The sequence below is a fragment of the Balaenoptera physalus genome (assembly GCF_965194825.1).
Source record: "Balaenoptera physalus genome assembly, chromosome: 9".
NCBI lineage: Eukaryota > Metazoa > Chordata > Mammalia > Artiodactyla > Balaenopteridae > Balaenoptera > Balaenoptera physalus.
Window position 1 is genome coordinate 655,856 of NC_138888.1, and position 12,565 is coordinate 668,420.

At 44.0% G+C, this 12,565-nt stretch overlaps 1 protein-coding gene across 1 annotated transcript in view; it reads left to right on the forward strand.

Moving 5' to 3' along the window:
* The window catches only part of WDR27 (WD repeat domain 27), a 71,905-nt gene that overhangs the window by 19,178 nt on the left and 40,162 nt on the right, over positions 1–12,565 (forward strand). The window contains exons 5-6 of the mRNA XM_082474043.1: positions 6,041–6,182; positions 10,303–10,497. Of these exons, the coding sequence (XP_082330169.1) occupies positions 6,041–6,182; positions 10,303–10,497 (337 nt within the window). The remainder of the gene's footprint in view (positions 1–6,040; positions 6,183–10,302; positions 10,498–12,565) is intronic.

A 12,565-nucleotide genomic window follows, 5' to 3' on the forward strand; every position in this document is an offset into this window, starting at 1 on the left:
CAGTTTGTTCTTTTTTTATTATTGAGTAGTATTCCATTGTATGGATATACTGTAATTTGTTTATCCATTCTCCTGCTGGTGGACGTTTAGGTTATTTTCACTTTTAACTATTATAAAGAAAGTTGCTATGAATATTTGTGTGTCTTTTGTTTCAGTAATGTCAGTTAGATCGAGTTGGTTGATAGCGTTCTTCATGTTTTCTATTTGTGACCACCTGCTCTATCAGTTATTGAGAGGGGCATATTGAAATCTATGACTCTAAATGTGAATTTGTCTATTTCTCTTCTATCAGTTTTGCTCCATGTATTTTGAAGCTCTGTTATTAAGCATGTAAATGTTCAGTATCTTTATGTCTTCTTGGTGAAGTGACTCCATTAACATTATGAAGTGACATGCTTTATCCCTGGTACTATTTCTTCCTCTGGAATTTTGGCTACACATTTCTTTTTGGATTCTACTTTTTACTTGCTTTTTGTATTTTGAGGCCATTATTTTTTAAGAGCAGTTTTAGGTTTACAGCAAAATTGAGGGGAAAGTACAGAGAGTCCCTATATACCTGTGATATGCACCCACACATGCGTATTTTCCCCCGTGCTTGGCATCCTCCAGATGGTACATCTGTTACAGTCGATGAACCTACATTGACATTGCTTTCACCCAAAGTCCATAGTTTGCCTTAGAGTTCACCCTCTGTGTTGTACGTTGTGTGGGTTTGGACAAGTGTATAATGATATGTACCCACCACTCTAGTACCATACAGAGTGTTTTCTCTGCCTGAAATTCCTCTGTGCTCTGCTTATTCATACCTCCCTACCCCCTATCTTCTGGCAACCACTGATCTTTTACTGTCTCCAGAGTTCCAGAATGTTGTATGTTGGAATCATACAGATTGGCTTCTTTCTCTAGTAATATGTATTTAAGGTTGCTCCATGTCTTTCCATGACTTGATAGCTCATTTCTTTTTAGCGCTGAATCATATTCTATTGTCTGGATGGACCAGAGTTTATTTATTCATTCACCTACTAAAGGACATCTTAGTTGCTTTCAAGTTTTGGCAATTATGAATAAAGCTGCTATAAACATAAATTTTTGTGCAAATTTTTGTATGGACATAAATTTTCAACTCCTTTGGTAAATACCAAGGAGCAGGATTGCTGAGTTGTATGATGAGAGTATGCTTCATTTTGTAAGAAACTCTAATAACGTGGCCACACCACTCTGCATTCCCTCCAGCAAAGGATGAGAGTTCCTGTCGCTCCACATCCTCGCCAGCATTTGGTGTTGTCAGTGTTCTGAATTTTAGCCATTCTAACAAGTGTATAGTAGTATCTTACTGCTGTTTTAATTTGACTTTCCCTGATGACATATACTTTTCATATGTTTACTTGCTATCTGTATATCTTCTTTAGTGGGGTGTCTGTTAAGGTCTTTGGCCCATTTTTAAATTGGGTTGTTTATTTTCTTGTGTCTTAAGAGGTCTTTGTATATTTTGCATAACAGTCCTTTATTATATATGTCTTTTGCAAATATTTTCTCCCAGTCTGTGGTTTGTCGTTTTATTCTCTTGATAGTGTCTTTCACAGAGCAGAAATTTTTAATGCTAACGAAGTCCAGCTTATTAATTCTTACTTTCATGACTCATGGTGTCTTATCTAAAAAGTCATTGCCAAACGCAAGTTGTCTAGATTTTCTCCTATGTTACCTTCTAGAAGTGTATAGTGTTCTCCACTGTATTGCCTTTGTTCCTTTGTTAAAAGTCGGTTGACTCTTTCTGGCTCTCTGCTCTCTCCCAGTGATCTGTTTGTCTTTTCTTTTGCCAACATCACTCAGTCTCGATTGGCGGAGCTTTGGAGTAGCTTTGAACTCAGGTAGGTCAGTCCTCAAACTGTGTTATTTTACAGTATTATGCGGCTGTTATCGGTCTTTTGCCTCTCAATGTAAACTTCAGAGTAAGTTTGTTGATTTCATTCGGATTGCATTGAATCTATAGATTAAGTTGGGAAGAACTGACATCTTGACAATGTTGAGTCTTTATATCCACAAACATGGAGTATCTCTCCATTCATTTAGTTCTTCTTTGATTTCTTTCAACAGAGCTTTATAATTTTCCTCATGGTGATCTTATGTATATTTTGTTAGATTTGTACCTATTTCATATTACATTACATTTTTGCTAATGTAAATGTTATTGTATTTTTAATTTCAAAGTCCACTTGTTTAATGCTAGTATATAGGAGAGCAACAGAATTGTATATATTAACTTTGTGTCCTGCAAACTTGCTATAAATTGCTTAGTTTCAGGAGTTTTTTGTTCATTCTTTTGGATTTTCTACATAGACAATCATGGAAACATCTGTGAACAAAGACAGTTTTACTTCTTCCTTCTCAGATGCTATTCCTTTTCTTTTCTTGTATTAGTGCATCAGCTAAGACTTCCAGTATGATGGTGAAAGGAGTGGTGAGCGGGACATCCTTGCCTTGTTTCTGATCTTAGTGGGAAAACTTCAAGTTTCTCACCTTTAAATATGATAACTTTTGATATTTTGTAGCTATTCTTTATTATGCTGAGATACTAGTATACTGAGAGTTTTTTTTTTTTAATCATGAATTGTTGTTGGATTTTTAAAATGCTTTTTCTACCTTTATTGATGTTTTTGTGTGATTTTTCTTCTTTAACCTGTTGGTATGGTGGATTAGTTGCTTTTTGAATGTTGAACCAGCCTTGCATACATGGAATAAATCCCATTTGGTCATGGTTTATAATTCATTTTGTACATTGTTTAGTTTGATTTGCTAATATTTTAAATATTTTGTTGAGGATTTTTGCATCTCTGTTCATGAGAGATACTAGTCTGTAATTTTCTTTTCTTGTCATGTCTTTGTCCGGTTTTGGTATTCAGGTAATACTGGCTTCATAGAATGAGTAAGGAGGTATTCCCTCTGTTTCTTCTGAAGTGTTTCCTCTTATTTTTCTTCTATTTTCTGAAAGACGTTTTGGAGAATTGGTCTGATTTCTTTCTTAAATGTTTAGTAGAATTTACCAGTGAGCCCATCTTGGCCTGGTGCTTTCTGTTTCGGAAGGTTATCAATTATTGCTTCATTTTCTTTAACAGGTATAGGCCCATTTAGATCACCTGCTTCTCTTCCTGCTTTTAATCCCACTCAGTGTGTTTTTCATCTTTCATTTTAGTTTTCATCTCTTTTTTTTTTTTTTTTTTTAATTTATGGCTGTGTTGGGTCTTCGTTTCTGTGCGAGGGCTTTCTCCAGCTGCGGCAAGCGGGGGCCACTCTTCATCGCGGTGTGCGGTCCCCTCACCATCGCGGCCTCTCCCGTTGCGGAGCACAGGCTCCAGACGCGCAGGCTCAGCAATTGTGGCTCACGGGCCCAGTTGCTCCGCGGCATGTGGTGGGTTCCTCACAGACCAGGGCTCGAACCCGTGTCCCCTGCATTGGCAGGCAGATTCTCAACCACTGCGCCACCAGGGAAGCCCTAGTTTTCATCTCTTGAAGTTAGAATTGGGTCTTTTTAAAATATATTCTAAACCTCTGTTTAACCTTTTGAACATATGAAATGAACTTATAATGACTGTTTAAATGTCCTTATCTAGTAGTTTTGACACCTGGATCAGTTCTGGTTTGGTTTCAAGGTCTAAATGACTTGTGGGTGTTTTCCATCATTTCTTATTTCTCTTGTTTTTTGACCGAATGGTCTTGTCTCCTTGAGTACCTGATTGTTTTTGATTGATTGCTGGACATAATATATGAAAAAAAATACAGCTAGTTTGAGGCTCTGTATCTTAGCTTCTTGCAGAAAGAATTTATGTTTCCTTCTGGTAGTTGGCCAGCCGTGGGCACTAGCAACCCCAGATACCCTGATCCAGTCAGGGCTTGAGGGGACTCTAAGGTGGGTCCAGGGCTTCCCTGGTGGCGCAATGGTTAAGAATCTGCCTGCCAATACAAGGGACACGGGTTTGAGCCCTGGCCCGGGAAGATCCCACATGCCACGGAGCAACTAAGCCCGTGCACCACAACTACTGAGCCTGAGCTCTAGAGCCCGCAAGCCACAACTGCTGAGCCCACGTGCCACAACTACTGAAGCCTGCGTGCCTAGAGCCCGTGGTCCGCAACAAGAGAAGCCACCGCAGTGAGAAGCCCGCACACTGCAATAAAGAGTAAACCCCGCTCACCGCAACTAGAGAAAGCCCACGCACAGCAACGAAGACCCAACACAGCCAAAAATAAATAAATAAATTAAAAAAAAAAAAAGAAATTATGTTCAACTTTAAAAAAAAAAAAAAAAAGGTGGGCCCAGTGCCTGTGAGGGCTCTTGTGTTTCCAGTTCATCTTCCCTCCTTGGTCTGGTCCTTTGGGTTCCTGCTCTAAGCCTAGAAAGTTTGGCAACATACCCCTCCCTCCCACTTGAGTAGGCTGTATTCTTTTTTTAAAGCAGAAATTTATTAAAATCCACTCGTAGTGTTTTGTTTTGTTTTTTAAAATTATTTGTTGTTTATCTGAAATTCAGTTTTAACTGAGTATCCTGTATTTTTTTTTTAAAGTCCTTATCGAATTTGTTACAGTATTGCTTCTGTTGTTTTATGTTTTGGGTTTTTGGCCATGAGGCCTGTGGGATCTTAGCTCCGTGACCGGGGATCGACCCCGTACCCCCTCACTGGAAGGCGAAGTCTTAACCACGGGATCGCCAGGGAAGTCCCCACCTGTAGTGTTTTAAAGAAAACAGTATATAGAGTCTCCACCTTAAGGCTATTGAGTCTGTTCTCAGAAGTACTTAGTAACGGGACGGAATTCTTTGCTCTTCTCCCAGTAAGATCCTTCGGTTTATGCCCTGAAACGATGCATCTATTTACACCGTTTTGTGCCTCCAGCCCAGTAAATATCTCACTTCTCACATGCTCCACTGGAATTGTCAGGAGCTGCCTTTTGTAGCTCGGATCCTTCCCCTCGCTTTTCTTCTTCTCTGATCTTAATTCTGCATTGCCTTCGTTACTCTCTGGTATCTTAAAAATATTTTTTTTGCAAAATTTGCCTGGTCTTTCTTGTCCTTCTCGTCGGGAGGGTGGTGCAGATGAGCCGGCTGTGGCCGGAGGTGGGGCTCTCCCAGGCCTCGCGTTTGGAGCAGAGCCTTCGCAGCAGACTGCCTGCTGTCCACTGAGGTTGGCTTGAGAGCACCTCAGCTTGCCTTGGGCCAAGCGCCCCACGTCCATGCAGATTCCACCCCAGCCTCCCTTGTGTTTCCTCTCTTTCTTACGCCATTATTCACCCAAGATTTCAGCCTGTGAAGCTGACTGTCTTGGCTTTTGTCCTTTCTTCCATCCCTTTGGTCCATCGGTCATCCCCTCCCATTTCCACCTCTGCCTCCTTAGCTCAAGCCTATGCTGTGTCTCCTTTGGAATATTTTGGTTTCCACTGTATCCCGCACTCTGGTCTCTCTTCTATACTCGCAGATATTTATGTTCCTGAAAAACAAATCTGGTCATTGCATCCCTCTGCTTGTACACTGCTGGCCTCTAACTCCCCAGAGCTGCATCCAGGTTGCGTATGTAGTTGTCAGGGCATTTGCACCCTGACCCAAACTTCCTCTCGCTTCGTCTTCTTAGTTTACTCGGACCAGCAGTTTCTTGAACATGCTGTGCTTCCCCAGCGACCCAAATGCTCTCCTCCTCTTGTCAAATCCTTGTTATTTTCCTTATCCTTCAATATTTAGCTGTTACTCTTCTGGCATGGAGTGGGGATGCAATATGCATTGTTTAATTAATAAATAGAGAAGAAACAGAGGGAGGATGTAATCATTTGTGTGCCATTTGTGATCCTGAATAACAGTGAAATGGTTTACATGAGAGAGTAATTTAACAGTGCATGAACAGCAATTTTAATAGATGAAGTTGAAATGAATGTATGAAATAAATATGTTTGAAAAACTCAATGCATTTAATTTCTTAGGATTGAGGTTATATTATGTTCTTCTATTTTTTAAATGTTTTCTATAATCTATGCTTTTTCTGTTTTTTGTTAATTTCTTCAGCTGCTAATCCTAAGAGGACACCATCAGCCGATCACCGCTGTGGCATTTGGAAATAAAGTGAGTCCGCTTCTCATCTGTTCTGCATCACAAGATTATGTCATAATGTGGAACCTGGATGAATGCAGACAGAAAGTGCTTCAAGGTAAAGGAAAATTTTAAACACATTTAAAAAATGCACAAAGGGAATGACTCGTTCTTAAATAAATACGAGAGGGTTTGGGATCGTTTTTGCCTTGGTGTGCACGCTGCTGTCGGTCAGTTTCCAGCCTGTCAGCACCGCCCGGCAGGGTCTTCCGTGCAGCCGTCACACAGGCGTGGAGCCCGCCCGCGGGGAAGTCCACCTGTGCGGGGTCTCGTGGGGGCCGATGTGCTGCTGACCTCCTGTGACATTAGAGGGGAGAAGAACCTCCATCCAGAGTTGAGTTGGGCCCAGCTTGTGGCCCTTTGAGCTCCCTGTCTTCCCTGGACAGTGGGTGTCTAGGAAACCCGGCCCCTGGGATGTGCTGAGAGGTTATAAGTGATCGGACTGGCCTCCTGGGACACAGGCAGAGGGACCCTCAGGTCCCCCAGGTTGTGCGTCACCTGTTCCTCTCACGTGGATCCAGCGCAATTCTCGGTGCCCTGGAGCTGAGGAAGAAGATCAGGACACTTTCTTCGCTTTTTCTTTAAAATTAATCTTTCTTCTGAGAATGCCAGCTGCTTGTTGACTGGAATCTCAGCGGGTTTGTTCATATCTAACTTGACACACTCTGAACTGGAGGCCATTGTACGTGGCAAGGGTGAGACCTGTGTTCAGAGAATCTTCGGTGTGAATTTCGTGTAACTTTAGAAGTTTGCTTTGTCTGCCGCGTGCGGAGGTCAGAGGTGAGGACGAGATGTGCCGACCCCCAGCGCCAGCTGCTCTCACCAGGCTGGCGGGTCACCGCCGCGCCGCCCGGGCCTCTCCGGGCGTCCCCAGTCTCGCTGGCAGCCCGGCGCCCTCCCTCCTCGTCCTGTGTCCCGTGTGCATCTCACCCCCCACCGCGGCCACGCTCCTGGGGCTCGGCCAGGCCGCGTCAGGGGCCCTGAAGTCGGCTCTGCCCGTGTTCGCGCCGCAACCTTGGTGTGGCGCCTGGTCACCCTCACGCCTGTCAGGCCGAGCGACGTCTCCTCGCCCCTCCTGGTGTCCGCTGAGCTGCGGGGATGACCGACTCCTGCCCGCCCCCCCGGCCCCCCGTGGGCCCTACAGCTGAGGCCACTTCTGAGCCGGCTGCCTGCGCCCTGCGCTCTGAGGGATCCTGACCGCCCTGGGGTGGGGCCCAGGCCACAGCTCACCTCCTCGTGGGACGTCACCCCTCCCTTGTCATCTGTCCGCTCACGTGACAGTCCCTGAACTCTCCAAGCCTCCACTGGCCTCAGTGCCCATGCCTGCCCCCCCATCCCGCTGGTCTGTCCTTTAAGATCCAACTGGATGTCCCCTAGACCCGGCTCTGTGTTCTCCCAGGGATGTTGCCCTTCCCAGCACTTTCACAGCCATGTTACGTGTTCAGTCTGCGGGCTTGGGCCGGGTCAGCTCTCCACGGGCCGGGCCTTGAGCTGCGTGCCCCAGTGGCAGGGCCTGTCTGCTCCCTCCTAACGTCCTGGTGTCCTAAGGTCCCAGCCCCCGGCCCAGCCTGTGTGCAGCAGGCACTCAGGGGGACGGCAGGGCGCACCCCTGACATATTGCTTGTTTGTTCCTCTTTGCTGGAAGTTAAGATTTCGGGAGCCTCAGCATTCAAGTTGCTGGATCGTGTGCTGTGATGAGCAAAAGCAGTGGCCGTGAGGTCAGTCGTGCGCCATTCGCCGCGCGTAGACTGCACAGCGCACCTGTCTGTACCGTGGTTTCTCCTTCTTTCCTTCCAGTGGCGCTGTAGTGGCTGCGTACTGCGATTGTGGGTCTGAGAGTGCAGGGGATCACACGGGGCTGCAAGCAGTGTAACTATCAGCACGACTGAAGCTGTGTCCACAGCTCGAGTTCATAATCAATTCTCGCGCAACCGGTCCGTGCGGGCCTCCTGCTTGCTCACATCCGTGTTCGAAAATAAGATCGCCCTGGTGGGGGTCGACCCTGCCACCCTGGTGAGGTCTCAGCAGTGCCCCGGCCTGGGAAGGGATCTGTCAGTGCTGCCCAGGTACAGTCTTTCAGGAAGGATGTGTACGTGTGGCTTTATCACTCGGGAGAATTTAGATTCCTTTTTATCTTAAGAAATAGAAGTAAAGTTTAGTAAACTCTCAGCTATACCAGCAGTAAAGAAATTATTGCTCACACCGTGGCTCCTATCTTGTTTAAAACTAAATGGCTTGTGGTTTATTTTCATGTGAAACGTTATTTTATTTCAGGATAGAAGGTAGACTTTACAACAGCACTTTTATTAAAAATATAAATTCATTTTTTAGTGGGATAAGAATAAGCTTGATGGTTTTTCTCACTTCCAAATGCTGCAGATCCGTATCTGCATGAATTAATTGTCCGAAACTGCCTTTAAGATGCATGTCTCCTTGAAATAGCTCCGTCATATAAGTTTGCTCTCATAGACCAGTTTTGTGTTTTTATTTAACTCCTGTGTCTTATTGACTCCTCCGCTGTATTTCTGACTTGTTAAGGAAAAAAGTACTAAGCCGGCTACTCAGAAACAATCTGGTTAGTATAATGTAGTCTGAAATACAAAATGCAGAGGGGTTCCTTGTCTGAGTTACCTTTGTTTAGCTTCGCTCTGCCGTTTTGTGAATTCATGTTCATCGAAGTGCAAATTCAGTGTTTTCTTCTTCCTTCACTCCTTCCTTTCTGTGCCTCTCGCGTGTTTTCACACGGTGTTTGTGGTGGGGAATGTGCCGACATTTCTTCTGCTGAGTTGGGTATAATTCATAGGAATTCAAAAACATGAAAAATACTGGTGGTGGTTCTTTGGTGGCCGGCACAGAGTAGACTTATAGTGAGAAAAGTTTGTTCTTGTTTCCCTTTGCTGAAGAGTTTCACATTTTAAAGCAAATCTCAGACATGATGCTACTTTACTTCTGCATCCTGCATGTGCATTTCTTTTTTTTTTTTTAATTTTTAAAATTATTTAATTATTTATTTATTTTTGGCTGTGTTGGGTCTTCGTTGCTGCGCGCGGGCTTTCTCTGGTTGTGGCGAGCAGGGGCTACTCTTTGTTGCGGTGCACGGGCTCCTCATGGCGGTGGCTTCTCTTGTTGCGGAGCATGGGCTCTAGACGCGTGGGCTTCATTAGTTGTGGCTCGCGGGCTCTAGAGCGCAGGCTCAGTAGTTGTGGCGCACGGGCTTAGCTGCTCCGCGGCATGTGGGATCTTCCCAGACCAGGGCTCCAACCCGTGTCCCCTGCATTGGCAGGCGGATTCTTAAGCACTGCGCCACCGGGGAAGTCCCTGCATGTGCATTTGTAAAGCACACTGACGTTTCCTTACCCAGCTACGGTGCCAGCATATCAACACCGACAGGGAGTCTCTGGTGTCTTGTATTAGCCAGGCCGTGCTAAATTATTCCTGTGTCTCGAAAATGTTTTCTCATTGTTTCATTCTGAGCAGCATCCAAACAAATCTACATGTTGCTTTTTACGCAAGAAATAATTTTACAGTTAACTTCTACTTTAAGATGGTAGATTTCATTATATTCCACTTACTTCCATCGTAAGAATCATTGACAATGTTTTCTTTTATTCCCTTCAGTAACCAAACCAAAGTCGCCATCAGTAATCAGTCTTGTTAAGTCTCACATCGACCTGGTTAAAGACGAGTGAAGCGCCAGATCACTCCCTCCCTCCCCCGAGTCTCTCGTCTCTCTCTCTCTGTCTCTCTCTGTCTCTGTCTCTCCCGGCCTCTCTGGTGCCCACTTCTGCTCCCTGCAGCTCCGGACACGGGCCCTCCCCACTCCCCTCCCAGGCTTCTCCTCGGGCAGGTCTTGCTGCCGCGTGGGCCATGCCAGCAGCCCCAGATCCTCGCCTTCAGGACAGACATCCTTCCTGAGCTGCAGCCGGAGCTGTGTGTTCGCCCTCAGCCGCGTCTCAGTTCCCGTCACTGGTGTCCCCACGCCCCCTTCTCCCCTGAGCCTCCCTGTCTGCCCCTCTCCTGGCTCGGTGACGGCCTGTGTTCCGTCTCACGGGAAAGCTAGGACGGTCGTCCCTGCCCCCCTTTCCTTCCTTATCACCTGCATCTGGCTGATCAGTAGGTCCTACAAATTTGTCTTCTTTACTGTGCACCTCACACGTTTCCCTGTTTTTGTCTCTCAGCCATAGTCTCAGCTAAGGCTCTCATCACATCATGTCTCGAGGTACGTTGTCATGCCATGTCCCACCAGGCCACACCCATCAAATATCACGTCACATTATGTCACATCGTGTCATGTGTGGAATATCACATCACATGGCGCACAGACCCATTTACTCAGCAGGTTGTCGAGGGCTGTTCCACGTGCTGGGCACCGTGCTAGAGCTCAGGATACTGTTGAAGCAGCGGGACGGACAGATCCCCGCCGACCCTTGGAGCCCACAGTCCGGGGCAGGGGTGGATGTGTTGTCACGAACCATGCCGGCCGGCCGTGCGGGCTCTCCCCCCAGGACTTGACAGAGGCCCTAGTGCGGGTCTGATGGGTTCAAGGACGTGGAAGCCTGAGAGAGGTGGGTTGAGCTGAGCTCCCCCGGGGCTGGAGCCCGGTCTCCTGCAGGGTTGAGTGTGAGAGTGGAGGTGGCCTGGGGGGGGGTGTCCTGGGGGGGCCGCTCAGTGCCCCGTCCACGCCTGCACTTCCGCTCACGCTCCCTTATCATCATTGCTCCTTTTTAAGAAGATTAAAAAATTTTTATGTACAATTTTATTTTTCTTCTGTGGGAGGGTCAGTCTGAACACCTAATGCAGGTATCGCAAAGGAAATGGGAGTCACTCCACTCTAAATAGCAGCTCCCACAGAGAATTTTAAATTCCTATGTGGTCGTTAGAAAGTCTTTACTAGGTATGTAATATGATCTTATACTTTATTGATATGGTTAAAAGTCTGTTTTTCATATTCTTTTAAAAAACATTTTCTGTTCGTTTATTTCTCGTTTCTTTTTTTCATTTTTTAAAATTGAAGTATAGTTTTTTTCATTTTATTTTATTTTTTTATACAGCAGGTTCTTATTAGTTATCTATTTTATACATATTAGTGTATACATGTCAATCCCAATCTCCCGATTCATCACACCACCACCACCTCCAAAATTGAAGTATAGTTGATTTTTACAATATTGTGTTAGTTTCAGTTGTACAGCAAAGTGATTCGGTTATATATATGTATGTATAGATCTATATTTTTAAAAAATTATTTTCCATTATAGTTTATTACAAGATGTTGAATATAGTTTCCTGTGCTATACAGTAAATTGTTGTTGTGTATCTACTTTATATATGGTAGTGTGCAGCTCTTTGCTTGTTTCTTGTGTGTATTTTTTATTGTGGTAAAATACAAATAGCATAAAATTTAGCATTTTAACCATATTTAAGTGTACAGTTCATTGGCATTAAGTAACTTCATATTGTTGGGCAACATAAAAAGTCTTTTTGAATCATTTTCTTATATAATACCAAAAATAATTTTATGTTATGTATAGATTTCTTTTAAAATTCTTTGGGAAAACTTGTGACTAACAAATATTAAGTAAAATTGCTAATAGTTAGAATAATACTAGGTTGTTCAGACAATATTCCAAAATTCTAAACATGTTTTCACTCGGAGAAAATTACCTGCAGGGTGAACTCTGTTAAATGTGATGCTGTCTGTCTTTTACGCCTAAGAAGGTTAGCTTGTTTTGTCAGCCACGCTGATGACCTTGTTCCCAAGTGTAATCTGATAGCATACCTGTATATGGAAAGCTGTTATGAAATGAGACGTGTGATTTGCTTTTTTTTTTTTTTTTACCGAATTCATTTGTGTTTTTAGCTTTTGTTCTTTGATATGTTTTACTTAGATCACCCCTTAAAATGGAATTTAAGAATTTTTATTTTATTTTATTATTTATTTACTTATTTTTTTATTGAAGTCTAGTTGATTTACAATGTTGTGCCTATCTCTGCTGTACAGCAGAGTGACTTAGTTATGCACATATATACATTCTTTTTTTAATATTCTTTTCCATTATGGTTTATCCCAGGAGATTGGATGTAGTTAACTGTGGTATACAGTAGGACCTTGTTGTTTATCCATTCTAAATGTAATAGTTTGTATCTACCAACCCCAAACTCCCACTCCATCCCTCTTCCCCCTCTCCTTTGGTGACCACAAGTCTGTTCTCTATGTCTGTGAGTCTATTTGTTTTGTATATAAGTTCATTTGTGTCATTTTTTTAGATTCCAAATATAAGTGATATCATATGGTATTTGTCTTTCCCTGTCTGACTTATTTCACTTAGTATGATGATCTCTAGTTGCATCCATGTTGCTGCAGATGGCATCATTTCATTCTTTTTTATGGCTGAGTAGTATTCCATTGTGTATATATACCACACCTTCTTCATCCGTTCA